The sequence below is a fragment of the Delphinus delphis genome, chromosome 9, assembly GCF_949987515.2.
Source record: "Delphinus delphis chromosome 9, mDelDel1.2, whole genome shotgun sequence".
Taxonomy (NCBI): Eukaryota; Metazoa; Chordata; class Mammalia; order Artiodactyla; family Delphinidae; genus Delphinus; species Delphinus delphis.
The window spans coordinates 95,085,359-95,097,457 of record NC_082691.1 but is presented as its reverse complement, the minus strand read 5'-3'; the positions used below and the strand labels follow the sequence as shown (position 1 = coordinate 95,097,457).

Sequence of the window (12,099 nt, the reverse complement as noted above, 5' to 3'; positions counted from 1 at the left end):
TAAGGAAGAACATACTTGTAATCATCACACACACACACAGAAGACGGAGGCCCGCTTATGAGTAGGAAGGAGGCGTAGTCCACAGTAACAAGGGGAAAGTTCATGGTCCGGACCTGGACAAGCTCGAACAGAGACACCCCGACCGTGTTCACAATTCTCCTGGGAAACAGGGGTGCCCAGAATTGCCTGACCACCCAGTGGGACCTTGAACAGGAACATGGGCAGGAGTTAATCACAACAAAAGGAATGGTCTGTGTCCAGTGCAGAGGAAGTAGCTTCTGACGTCTCTTAGATGGGACGGGACATGACCCAGATGAGGCAGGAGCAGCCAGGCTGGAGTAGAGAGGGCCGGAAATCTGAGATCAGGGAGGTGGGAAGACCTGCCCCACCAGGGAAAGGCAGGAAAGAGCAGAGAGCACGTAAGGGCCAGTCTGGGGGAGAACCTTCCAGAGAAACAGAAGTTAGGTGCCTGGGGATGGACAAGAGGATCTAGATGTATGTGATTTACCAATAACGTTCCCTCCTGGAGGCCTCAGACTCAGGCTGATGGCTAGGAGTCAGAGCTGGGGCAGCATCTTTCTGGGCAGCTGCAGAGGAAAGACAGAGAGTGATGGTGGGCACACATCTGCAAGGCCATGGAGTCAGGTCTGGGCCGGCCGAGACCACACACTGAGGGTCACACTGCAGGCACCTGGCACCCAGGGCTCCAAGGCTCCAGGTGCTAGGAGCCTGCAAGGGGCTCTGCTGAGTCCCGGGGTGCAGGGCCTCCCCTGCCTTTTTGTGCAGAGAGGAGGTGGCCGTGCAGTGCCGTGGAGTAACTGCTGGCGCAGAGGTACACAGATGTCTGGGAGTGGGTGGCAGCCTCCAGTGTGAGAGGGAAGTTCTCGAGGTTTGATCTGGAGACGCTGTACCCGTTGGGGACGTCTCCTTTGTTGATGTTGCCAGTGTCAGTTGAGTAATGGATCAGCCTCAGCCCATGTCCCAGGTCTTGTCGGTACCAGTACATATAGTAGTGGTCCAGATCCTGGGCACATTTCAGGGTCGTGCTCTGTCCTGTCCTCAGGACCCGGAATTTTGGGTCCTGAGTGACACCAGCATTCCCTGGACCTGTGGAGAAGGAGAAGCTGATGCTGCAGACACAGGGGACACGCTTGGTGCCGGGACCCCAAAAGGGACCCTTTCCCGGACTCACCTGCCTGCAGGAGACAGAAGGTCACACAGCACAGGAGGCTGGTGCCCATGGCAGGGCAGGCCGGCAGGCAGAGGGGTCTTCTGTGTGTTAAGGAGAGGGCAGAGGGGCTCTCCAGGGAGTCATTCTGAGGTGTCACGGTCCCTGTCTGGCCCCAGAGCCAACCCGTCACAGGGGGCCACGCCCCTTCCCCCAGAGGCTGAAATGAAACATGAACCTCCAGTGAACAGCTCAGAACAGGAAGAACGCGTTCCTCTGAATGGATGCCTGTCTTACAAGTTTTGTTAACTTTTCTGTAAAACACTTTGTAACTTTATGTGTATTTTATCCCAGAGATAATTCTTCATTAATATGTATATTGGTTTCATTTATCTAATCTAGTTTTGAATTTTGGGGAAAATCCTTATGGCTTCCTGCAGCCCTTTATGACTCATGCATCCCAAATACTCTTCAAGTGTCTGTTTCTACTTTGTTTAATTCATCACAGTCCTGGTCCTGTCCTTCCACCTACAGTGATTCTTCTGGTATCTGGTTTCCCAACCTCAGGCTCATCAACATTTGAGGAATCGTTTGGCTCTATTTCTTATCAATTCACCGACAGGGGCAGCTGCAACTCCTTCCTGGTCACCTAAGCACGTGCTTCCTGTGTCAGGAGGGGACATCTAGCAGCAGCAGAGACACATCACGCCTATGACCAACCTTCCTTTGTGGAGAGATGGTTGCCCAGCACCGCAGATGACATGTTAGCACAGAGGAATACAGACGTGGGAGGGACGGGGTGAGAGGTGGCAGACTCCAGGGTAAATGAAAGGTGCTCTGTTTTTACCTGAGACATCCATTCCATGGGGAATACCTCCTGGTGTAGCAGCTGCCATTAATTGAGTCACAAATATCACAGAGCCCCAAACTGTACCTTGTTGCACATAACCCCACCCTGAGAAGGACCCTGTACTTGCTGCAATGTTCTGCGGCCGTGATATTCATTCTAAATAAGTTTAGAATCACAGGCCCTGCAAATTATGTAGCTGGTCCTGAGTACATGATTTTGGACCTGTGGGTACTGCCTGATGTGCCGGTTTCCCTTGAGCGTGACCACATGTCTGGGGTCTTGGTGACTCGGCATTCCTGGGGTCTGGGAGAGAAAGACACAGAAACTAAAGTCAGAAGCAAAGAAGGATCCTGATGTAACCACAAGAAGAAGGCTTGATCTGGGGCCTGGCAAGCCCCGGAGTGGTTCCACATCTGTGCTCAGACATCCCTAGTCCAGGAGACAGAAGGACACACAGCATGGGAGACCGGTGCACAGGCAAGGCCAGAACAGAAAGGGGGACTTTCCAGATCAAGGCCTGTGTCTTGGATACTGGGGGTAAAAGCCAAGGGAACCCTTCTCCTGACGTGAAACGATCTCTCCCCGAAATTGCTACTGCCTGTTGTCTGCACAGCCCAGCACACAGTGTGTGAACATGAAGCCTTGCTCTGTATGTCTCATGGGATCTCAAAATAATTTCCTGGGAGATGATGACTGCTTATCAAAATATCATTATACAATGATTTCTGGGAATGGGTGCATGAGCAAAGAAATTTCTAAAAGTGAATAAATAAATTTTACAAAAACAGCCTCTACCACCTGGCAAGACCTTCTGATGGTCATTTTATCAAACTTTCCATCCCCAGCGAGGATTGTCCCTGAAGTGGATATTGCGTATCACATGATTTCAAGCACTTTTTTTAACCATAACGCTTTCCAGTAGCACCTCACTGTCTTAAATATTTAGCTCTGTGCTAAAGAGGAATTGTTTCAATGGTTAGAGACCTTAAATTTTCACTAAAAAGATGCCTGAGCAAAACGAATCTATAGTAACAGAAATCATTTATTTGGTTTTCAGGGATGGACAGGGACATAGGAAAGGGGCATGAAGGAACTTTCTGGGAGATGGAAATGTTTCTATATCTTAATAGGGTAGCTATTACATGGGTATATATGTATATATTGAGCAAAACCATTGACCTGTCAATTATAAAGTGTGTAATGATTATTGTATACACAGTTGATCCTTGAACAACACAGGTGTGAACTGTGTGGGTCCACTTTTTAATAAATACATACTACAGTACTGCAGGATCTGTAGTTAGTTGAATCTTCAGATGCAGAACCGCGGATACGGACATTCAAGTGTGAAGTTATATGTAAATTTTTGACTGTGGGCTTGGAGGTGGCTCAGAGCCCCTAGCCTCTGCTAAACTCCGCATTGTTCAAGGCTTAACTATAATTCATCCGTCAATAAAGTTGATTTAAAAATGCCTGATGAGGGATGTGTATTACATGCTCTGGTTAATTTCATGTAATGAATCATCGGGCATAAATATCCACCTTTCTGTGACTTCTGAAGTCCTCAACTACAGGCAAAATATGTCCATCTCTAACTTTTCCCCTGGGAAACGGTGGAAGAGGCTGTCAGAGAGTAGCAAAGGGAGTCAAGAAATGCAGAGTTCTGTTATGTGCCAGGTACTTCACGCTTGCTAAATTTTTATGCAACCTTGGAAGATGGTGCGATGGCTAATGTAATGTGTCAACTTGGCTGGCCCACAAGTATTTAGTTAAACACTATTCGGGGTGTTCCTGTTAGGATGTTTTTGGAAGAGATTAACATGTGAATAGGTAGACTTTAATATTAGACTAGATTAACATTTTAGCTAGTAAAGCAGATGACTTTCCATAATGTAGGTGGGCCACATCCCATCAGTTGAAGACATGAATAGAACAGAAAGCCTAATCTTCCCAGGTAAGACAGAATTGTCCAGCTGATGGCCTTCACTGGAACATCGGCTCCTTCTGCCTAACAGCCTCTGAACTTAAACGTCAGCTCTCCCTGGATCTCTAGTACCACCAGCCCAGCTGCAGATTTTAGACTTACCAGCCTTAAAAAAAATGTGAGCCAACTCCCTTAAATTATGTATATATACATATATATCTATATATACACACACATACACACACACACACATATATATATATTTGTTCTATGGGGGGACTGTTCTATAGGGCAGGGACCACAGGTGTTGAGGACAGACTTGAGTCTGCTTCCTTGCTCTGACAGTTATGAAATAGGAGATCTGGGCAAGACACTTCTCCGCAGATATACAAACAGGTAAAATAATATTTATTATGCATGCTCTTTGGGAGCATTCATACATATCGAAGAAATAATACCTGCGAAAGGCTGTCTGCTTTACCAGGGCCTGGGAGTGGTTGGCTGGCAGTCAACGCCCTCACGGCCACTTCCTGAGCTGGGGCAGGAAGGTTTTTGTACCAGAGGCAGCTGATCATGCAGGGCTGCGTCTTGGCTGCTGGCACAGAGATACAGGGCCGCCTCCGTCAGCTCCAAGGAGCTCAAGTCAGGCTCAGAGCTAGAGTCACTGAACTGTTGGCCTGAGAATCTATCTAGGATGTTTCCTTCTCCTCTCTCTTCCCCTCTGTAATACTCAGCTGGGAACTGATGGCCCTGGCCCAGGGCCTGTTGGTACCAGGACACAGAGCGGTGTCCAGAGACAGGGGAACATCTCAGTGTCTCTTGCTGTTGTCTCGATTTGATCACGTATTTTGGGGTCTAGGTGACTCCAGAATCCAGCGGGCCTGTCGCGGGGAGACAGAAGGAAGCTGAGGGCAGGGCGCTGGGAAGCCCGCTGGTGCAGCCCTCATCGGCTTGTATCTCGGGATGACGAAGGCATATCAGAAGCTTCCACACTGTGCCCAGGACTCACCTGCTCCCAGGAGACAAAGAGTCACACAGCAGAGGAGCCTGGAGTCCACGGCAGCGTCAGGAACCAGACAACTCCTAGCTCAGGGCGGGTGTCCTGGGGTGAGTGGTCTAAAGAGCTGAACCTCCTGTTTCCCTGGTAGGAGATTCGCCCATGATGTCACTGCCCTGATGTCTCTGCAGGCTGCCTCCTGGTCCACTGCACCCCTTGGCAGGACCCAGGCCGGCTACTCTATGCCATTCCCTGTCCCGCACAGCCCCTCGGCAAAGGGTGGGTGTGAGGTGAGTACCATCGCCACATCCCCGTGTGCCCACGACACACTTGTTCTCCTCTGCCTGCCCCTGCCTGATAACAATCACCCCGTCCTCCCCAGCCATCCCCACCCCTTCACCTTCCACTTCCTTTGCAGTCTCCCAGAGACTCCTGCTTGGCGTATCCTGGGGCTCCAGATGCATCTCCACTTCCCTGAGCAGTGAGAAGGCCGTGCTCGCTCCTCCTGTCCTGGGCCCACTCAGTGAACTCAACCAGGCCCCCTGATGCAGGCATGTAGCCAAGGTTCCCTTAAGCTGCCCTCTCCTGGGTGACTGTCAACCCCGTCCGCGCCATGAGTACCCTGGGCCCACAGTGCCTGCGAGAGGCCAACCGTCCACGGTATCATGGATTTACAGCTTCTGTCTAAATCAGGGATAGAAATTCCCCATAACCCCACCTGCAAACCACTACACACACACACACACACACACACACACACACACACACACACCCCTGTTCTACTGCCTTCCCAGCCTGGCTAAATTAGGGTTGATCTTCAAATCCACTCTTAGCCTGTGGAGGTGAAAGATTGTATGATCCATTTCCATTAAGAAGCAAATACTTGCTGCACCATTGCAATGACGGCAGTATGCTAAGATGGAATAATAGGGCATAAAAATAAACACGGATGATTTCAAGTGAAACCAGGCTGGAAACATGGATTCCATAGCTCCTTCTGACTAATCGGATCCATAGTTTCCAGATTTTATATTTAAATTATTACCAAATTCTAGGTAGTGCATTTTATAAAGAGGTTTTATGCGTATTATCCCATTTATTTCTGAACTCATAAAATCCCGAAATAAACAGCCATGTCAGCGGAAGACCTAACTGGACATTTCTCCAAAGAAGACATACAGATGGCCAAAAGGCACATGAAATATGCTCGACATCACTAATTATCAGAGAAATGCAAATCAGAACTATAACGAGGTAACACCTCACATCGGTCAGAATAACTATCATCAGGAAGTCTACAAATAAGAAATGCTGGACAGGGTGTGGAGAAAATGGAACCCTCCTACACTGTTGGTGGGAATGTAAGTTGGTACAGCCACTATAGAGAACAGTATAGAGGTTTCTTAAAATCTAAAGATAGAGTTACCATATAATCCTGCAATCCCATTCCTGGGCATAAATCCTGACAAAACTATCATTTGAAAAGATACATGCACCCCCCCATGTTCATAAGGCACTTTTTACACTAGCCAAGATATGGAAGCAACCTAAATGCCCATAGGCAGATGAATGGATAAAGATCTGGTATCTACTCAGGCATAAAAAAGAATAAATAATGCCATTTTCAGCAACATGGCTGGACCTAGAGATTACCATAGTAATGAAGTAAGACAGACAGAGAAAGACAAATATCATATGATATTGCTTATAGGTAGAATCTACAGAAAAAAAGATACAAATAAGCTCTTTTACAAAACAGAAATAGACCCACAGACATAGGAAAAAAACTCATGGTTACGAAAGGGGAAAGGTGGGGTGGGATGAATTAGGAGTTTGGGATTAACATGTACATACTACTATAAATAAAAGAGATAAACAACAAGGACCTATTGAATAGCACAAGGAACAATAATCGATATTTTGTAATGACCTGTAAGGGAAATGAATCTGAAAAAGTATATATACATATGTGTGTGTGTGTGTGTGTGTGTGTGTGTGTGTGTGTGTATGTGAATCACTGAGCTGTACACCTGAAACTAACACAACAATGTAAATCAACTATACAGACAAATGCAAAGAAGAGATTGAAAACATCCCAACTCTAAATTCTGAAATTGTTATAGTTCAGAGAGATTAGGGAAATTGCAAGAGAGGGGCAGTTTGGATTCAAACCCACGTTTAACTATAAAACCTATATATATATATAGTTGTAGTTTACCTCATGTCAGGGCCGAAAGTAAGCTCATCGCACGAGATGAATTGTGCCGAAGCACAGCAGTAGAGGGCTGCCGCTCGCTCAGGCAAAACAGCGCCTTCTGTCCTGCTGTGGTAACTTTTATTAAAGCATTATCTAGGTTTACATTTTAAGACTTGTTTTTTTAACATTTCAGAAATGCCAAAGCAGCAACATATGCTTCTATTGATTATACAAGCAACAATGGGCTTTCTTGAAGACATGCCGGGCTTCGTCCCTGAGCGCAAAAGCAGCACAAAGTTCCCACCATTATTTTGATTATACTGAAGCAGTACAAGGACATTTCCTTGCGTTCCCACCATTCTGATTATACTGAGGACATCTCATGGATCAGTGCCCAAAGCACTCAATGCTTCTTCGCAGGCCCCCGGTTTGCCGGAGGGGGGGGGCCTCAAAGCATTCAGGACTGTTTGCAGTTCTGGCTTATTCGCCAGCCCCCAGTTTGCTGCGGGTGTGGGGCTCATGGGTCACGTCTCCTTTCCATGTCCTCAGTTATTCCACTACATATATATATATATATATATATATATATATATATATATATATATATATATTTTAAATTCTATGTTACCGTTCCATTAACACTTTACACTATACTCACTGGGAACTATATCAACAAATGTACTTTGATCTGAAGAGGGCTAAATATGGAATATTATGATCAGACTTAACACTGACATAAACATACCCAGAAAAGAAAATGTTAAAATGTTCACACAAATTGGAAGCCTGGGCTTGGGTCCAGTTGTTCATATACTAGGATAAATGCCTGAGTTGTGCTGGGAAAAAAGTATTCCACGCAGCTATATATAAGTGGGCATTACTTAATTCATTTCACAGGTGTCAAAGCGTATCAATTATATATTAGTAAAAATAAAGTTCATTCAGTTTTAGGTAAAAATAAAAGACACATTTTTCATTTTCACCAAGAATTCTATTGAACAATGTATTCATTCACCAAATGAACTTTTTGGCCAACCCCAGTATATACACACTTAGCTTTTCCTATGAAAGTAGAGGGAGCAAGGTAGTTTTTACAGATGAAATTGTGTCTCCCCGAAATTCATATGTTGAAGCCCTAAGCCCCACTGTGAATGTGTCTGGACTTAGGGCTTTGAGGGAGGTAGTTAAGGGTAAATAACATTATAAGGGTGGGACTCTAATAAAACATGACTGGTGCCCTTAGAAGAAGAGGAGGTGACACAAGAGAGCTCTTTCTCTGTGAAGCACAGAGAGGCCACGTGAAGACATGGGGAGAAGGCAGCTGTCTACAAACCGGAAACAGAATTCTCACCAGAAACCAGCCCTGGCACCTTGATCTTGGACTTCAGGCCTCCAGAACTGTGAGAAAATAAATGTCTGTTGTTTAAGCCACACAGTCTGTGGTATTTTAATTTGGCAGCCTGAGCAAACTAATCAATAGTATAGAGCCGTGAATGTCAGGATAAAAAGCAAAGAGGAAGGCATGTCCGAGCCAGTGCTTGAAAGATGGGCAGTGCCTGGTCCTGCTTCAGGAGGAGAGAGGGCCCCCTAGGCCATGGGCAGAGCAAGGGCAGATGAAGAGGATTGAAAAGGCATCGGTGTTTCAGGGAATTTTACAGGGATATTTGGTCTCAGAGTATCACACATCCTGATGCCCTGGAGCAAATAGAATCTGGGTGGTGAAGTGTTAAAAAGCGATTCCAGGGAAGCAGAATTGATGTGGGGAGCCCTTGCCTGTTTATAATCAGGGGAGGCCTGCCCTCATCTCTGGGCGGGAGGCACCCGTCTTCGCCCTGAGGAGACGGGACTGGGGTAAGAGGTCAAGAAGGGACAAGTCAGAATCATGTCCAGGCTTCTCACACCATCATCACATCATCTGTGTGGTGATGACCTCACCTGGGCCAGCCCCCAGGTGATGCTGGTTGTTATAAGGCCTGGCTTAGTATTTTCTGGTGATTGAAGACCTTGGGAGAGGAAAGGAGGAAAGAGATCATGTTACAAATAACACAGTTTTTGCTTATTTTGTAGCTCTAGCTCTGTTCTCAAGCATCTCAGCCATATTTTCTGTCCTAGACTTTCCCCAAATCTCCATTTCTTCTCCCTAAATTATATAAAGCAAACCCCTGATTCTATTAGAATCACACATTTATCAAGTAATTTTGCTCCCCCAATGAACTCTCTCTCCCTGAAAAAGAGCCCGCCGGCTATTAAGTTACAAACTCTCCTCTCCCTGGTAGCATCGAGTGTCAGGCCCAGAAGGTCATGTTGGAGGGAACCTGCTGATGTAGCCCCAGCCTCTGAACATATCTTCTTGACCTCTGTGGTCCCTCCTCTGAGCAGCACAAGAGCCCGTGGCTGCTTTCCAGCACCCTCAGTCATTTTCCTTTCCCACTGCAATCTCTGAGCTCTCGTGCATCTGTCACCTCTGAGGTTGCCCCCACTGGGGCAGGGAGGTTTGCACAGAACGCGGGTGACTCAGCAGGGCTGTGTTAAGCTGCTGGCACACAGGTACAGGGAGCTCACGTTCAGCTCAGAGCGAGCATCACAGAACTGTTGTGCTGAGAATCGACCCGGGAAGTTTCCTTTTGCTCTCTGCATATTTTCATAAAACTCAAAGAGGAACTAGGGGCCCTGACCCAGGGCCTGTTGGTACCAAGACGCAGTGCGGTGCCCAGACATAGGGGAACACCTAGTATCACTTGGTGTCCTCTTGCTTTAATCAGGTGTCTTGGTGTTTGGGTGACTCCAGAATCCACTGCACCTGTGAGGGAAGGAACTGGGGCTGGAGAAAGAATGCAGGAGAGAGCCCGATGGACCCCAATGGATTCAGGCACTGTCAGGCTTAGAACAGAGATGCCACGCCTTTACCAAGGATGGACCTGCTGCCAGGAGACACAGAGCCACACAGCAGAGGAGGCTGGAGCCCATGGCAGGAAGGGGCAGAGCTGGGCAGGTGTCACATTGCTCAGAGCTCTGGTTCTCTGAGAGCTGAAGTTCTGGGCATCCTTTCTCTGCTCGGAGGTTAGGCAGTGATGTCACTGCTCTGACGTCATTGCCTCTGCTGGTTCCCATGAGCCTGGCCTCCCTTTCCAGGTCAGCTGATTCAGGAACCCTGCTTTGTCCTGCAAAGCCTCTTATGTGACATGTGGGGCTGGACTGAGCTGGCCTCAGCGAGGCTGGGTGTAGGCCACGTGCCCATCCCCACAGCTCCTTTGCTTTTCCTTTGAGGCAGTTGTTTCTCTACCTGTACCTGCCCCCTCCCAGCTCCACACCCTTCACTTTCCCTTGTAACCTCAGAGACTCCCTCATCACTGCATAGGTGAAGTTCATGGCTCCCATCTGGGGCAGCACACCTGTAAATTAGTGTCTATGCTATTAAGCCTTCCGGAGGATAAAGCCACGAAACAAAGCTGTTTCTTAACCCTCCTGGTCCCAGGCACCTAGCTCTGTCAGCTTGCTCTGCCCCAGAACCTTTTGGAGTTTGGCAATTCCACAGCGCCCCCACGCGGTCTATGGGTGGTAACCAAGACATTGTCTTTGCCGTGATGTAATAATTATGGGATGTGTTTAAATTAGAAACTATTTCACTGTTTGCCTATTGCACTTTTTGTTTGTTTGTTTTTTGTGGGGCTTTTTGCTTTGTTTTTCCTAAAAGGACACACACACACACAGGCCCTAGCTGATTTGTGATTTTGTATTTTAAGAGAAAAAAGAAATGTGGCCATGGTGGAAATGTTTTGACTTTGAGAAGCTTTTGATGAGGGAAATGGTACAAACCTGGTCTAGGTTAGGTGAGATGCTAAAGTTGTTTTTCCTTAGATAACCTAGGACAGCTCGCTCAAAGCAGACCACTTAGGTCTCTTTGCAAGGTCCCCACTAATCAGCTTACCCCAGAATGAAGAAAATAATACTCCCTGTTTCTGTACTGCTGGAGAATTTCTTTATCTTCTATGTCTCTCTTTTAGAAATCCTCTTTTTGCCTCTGTTCATTGATAATAATATAATGCCCATTTGCCCATCTATGAATAAATATGTGTGTAGATAAATTATATTTCTCTAGGTTTTTCTTTGATGCCCGTGTGGGAAATAAAATATTCTAACCTTTTGCAATTAGTATGCTAGAAAGGAAAGGCCAGTCTGGATTAATGTAGGATAACAAAATAAACAGAAGGATTTGGGAAAACAGAATCTGAGAAGGACTCGATTCCAGAGCCAGTATCTCCCATTTGCTACTTCTGACTTTTAGTTTACTTCCAACCCAAGTTTCTTTACATATTTACATTTGACTTACCTGTTATTCAGTTTTACATAGTGCATTACATAGAGTAAATATAGATATTCTAATGGAATCTATTTCTTTACTTCAAAGTCCAAAGGCAACAAGTCCATCAAATACCACTGAGAAGAGATCACTGATCCAGCTGCATGTGACACTGATGGGCGATGCATCAATGTCATCAATGACTAGTTGCTGTGCCAACGAGCCAAGAGTTACCAGTACCTCTTATAAGATCACCCAGTGGAGGAAAATTCCACCCTGAGTGATGCCCCATGGATATAAACTAGATAAAATTATCTCAAGCCCAGATGGGAATGTCCTATAACTAAATTTTTTTTCTGAATTTTGTGCATACGTAACTCAAAACCTTTCACAATAGCAGCTGATGTGTCTTATGGAGTTTCTAATGGTAGAGAAGGAGAAGTTTCTACACAAAATCATAGAAGTATAAACAATCACTATAAATCACACTAAGCAAAGTGTGTTTCTCAGTTTTAAGGAACACTTGGCATGGTTTGGCTTTAGTTAGATAAAATTGCCAGATTGCCAATCAGTTCTTAACTACTGATATTTGAAAAAAACCAGAACATCTAAGATTGCTTAAGAGATGCCTGAGACCCCATGATAAACAGCCATTACATTTCA

General features: G+C 46.2%; 1 gene segment (V, D, J or C); it reads right to left on the bottom strand.

The window, feature by feature from the left end:
* Positions 1 to 721: 721 nt before the first annotated feature.
* On the bottom strand, positions 722 to 1,241 carry LOC132430552 (T cell receptor beta variable 6-6-like). The segment is given in 2 exon segments: positions 722 to 1,107; positions 1,193 to 1,241. Coding segments are annotated over 2 exon segments (435 nt in total).
* Between the last annotated feature and the right edge of the window lie 10,858 nt (positions 1,242 to 12,099).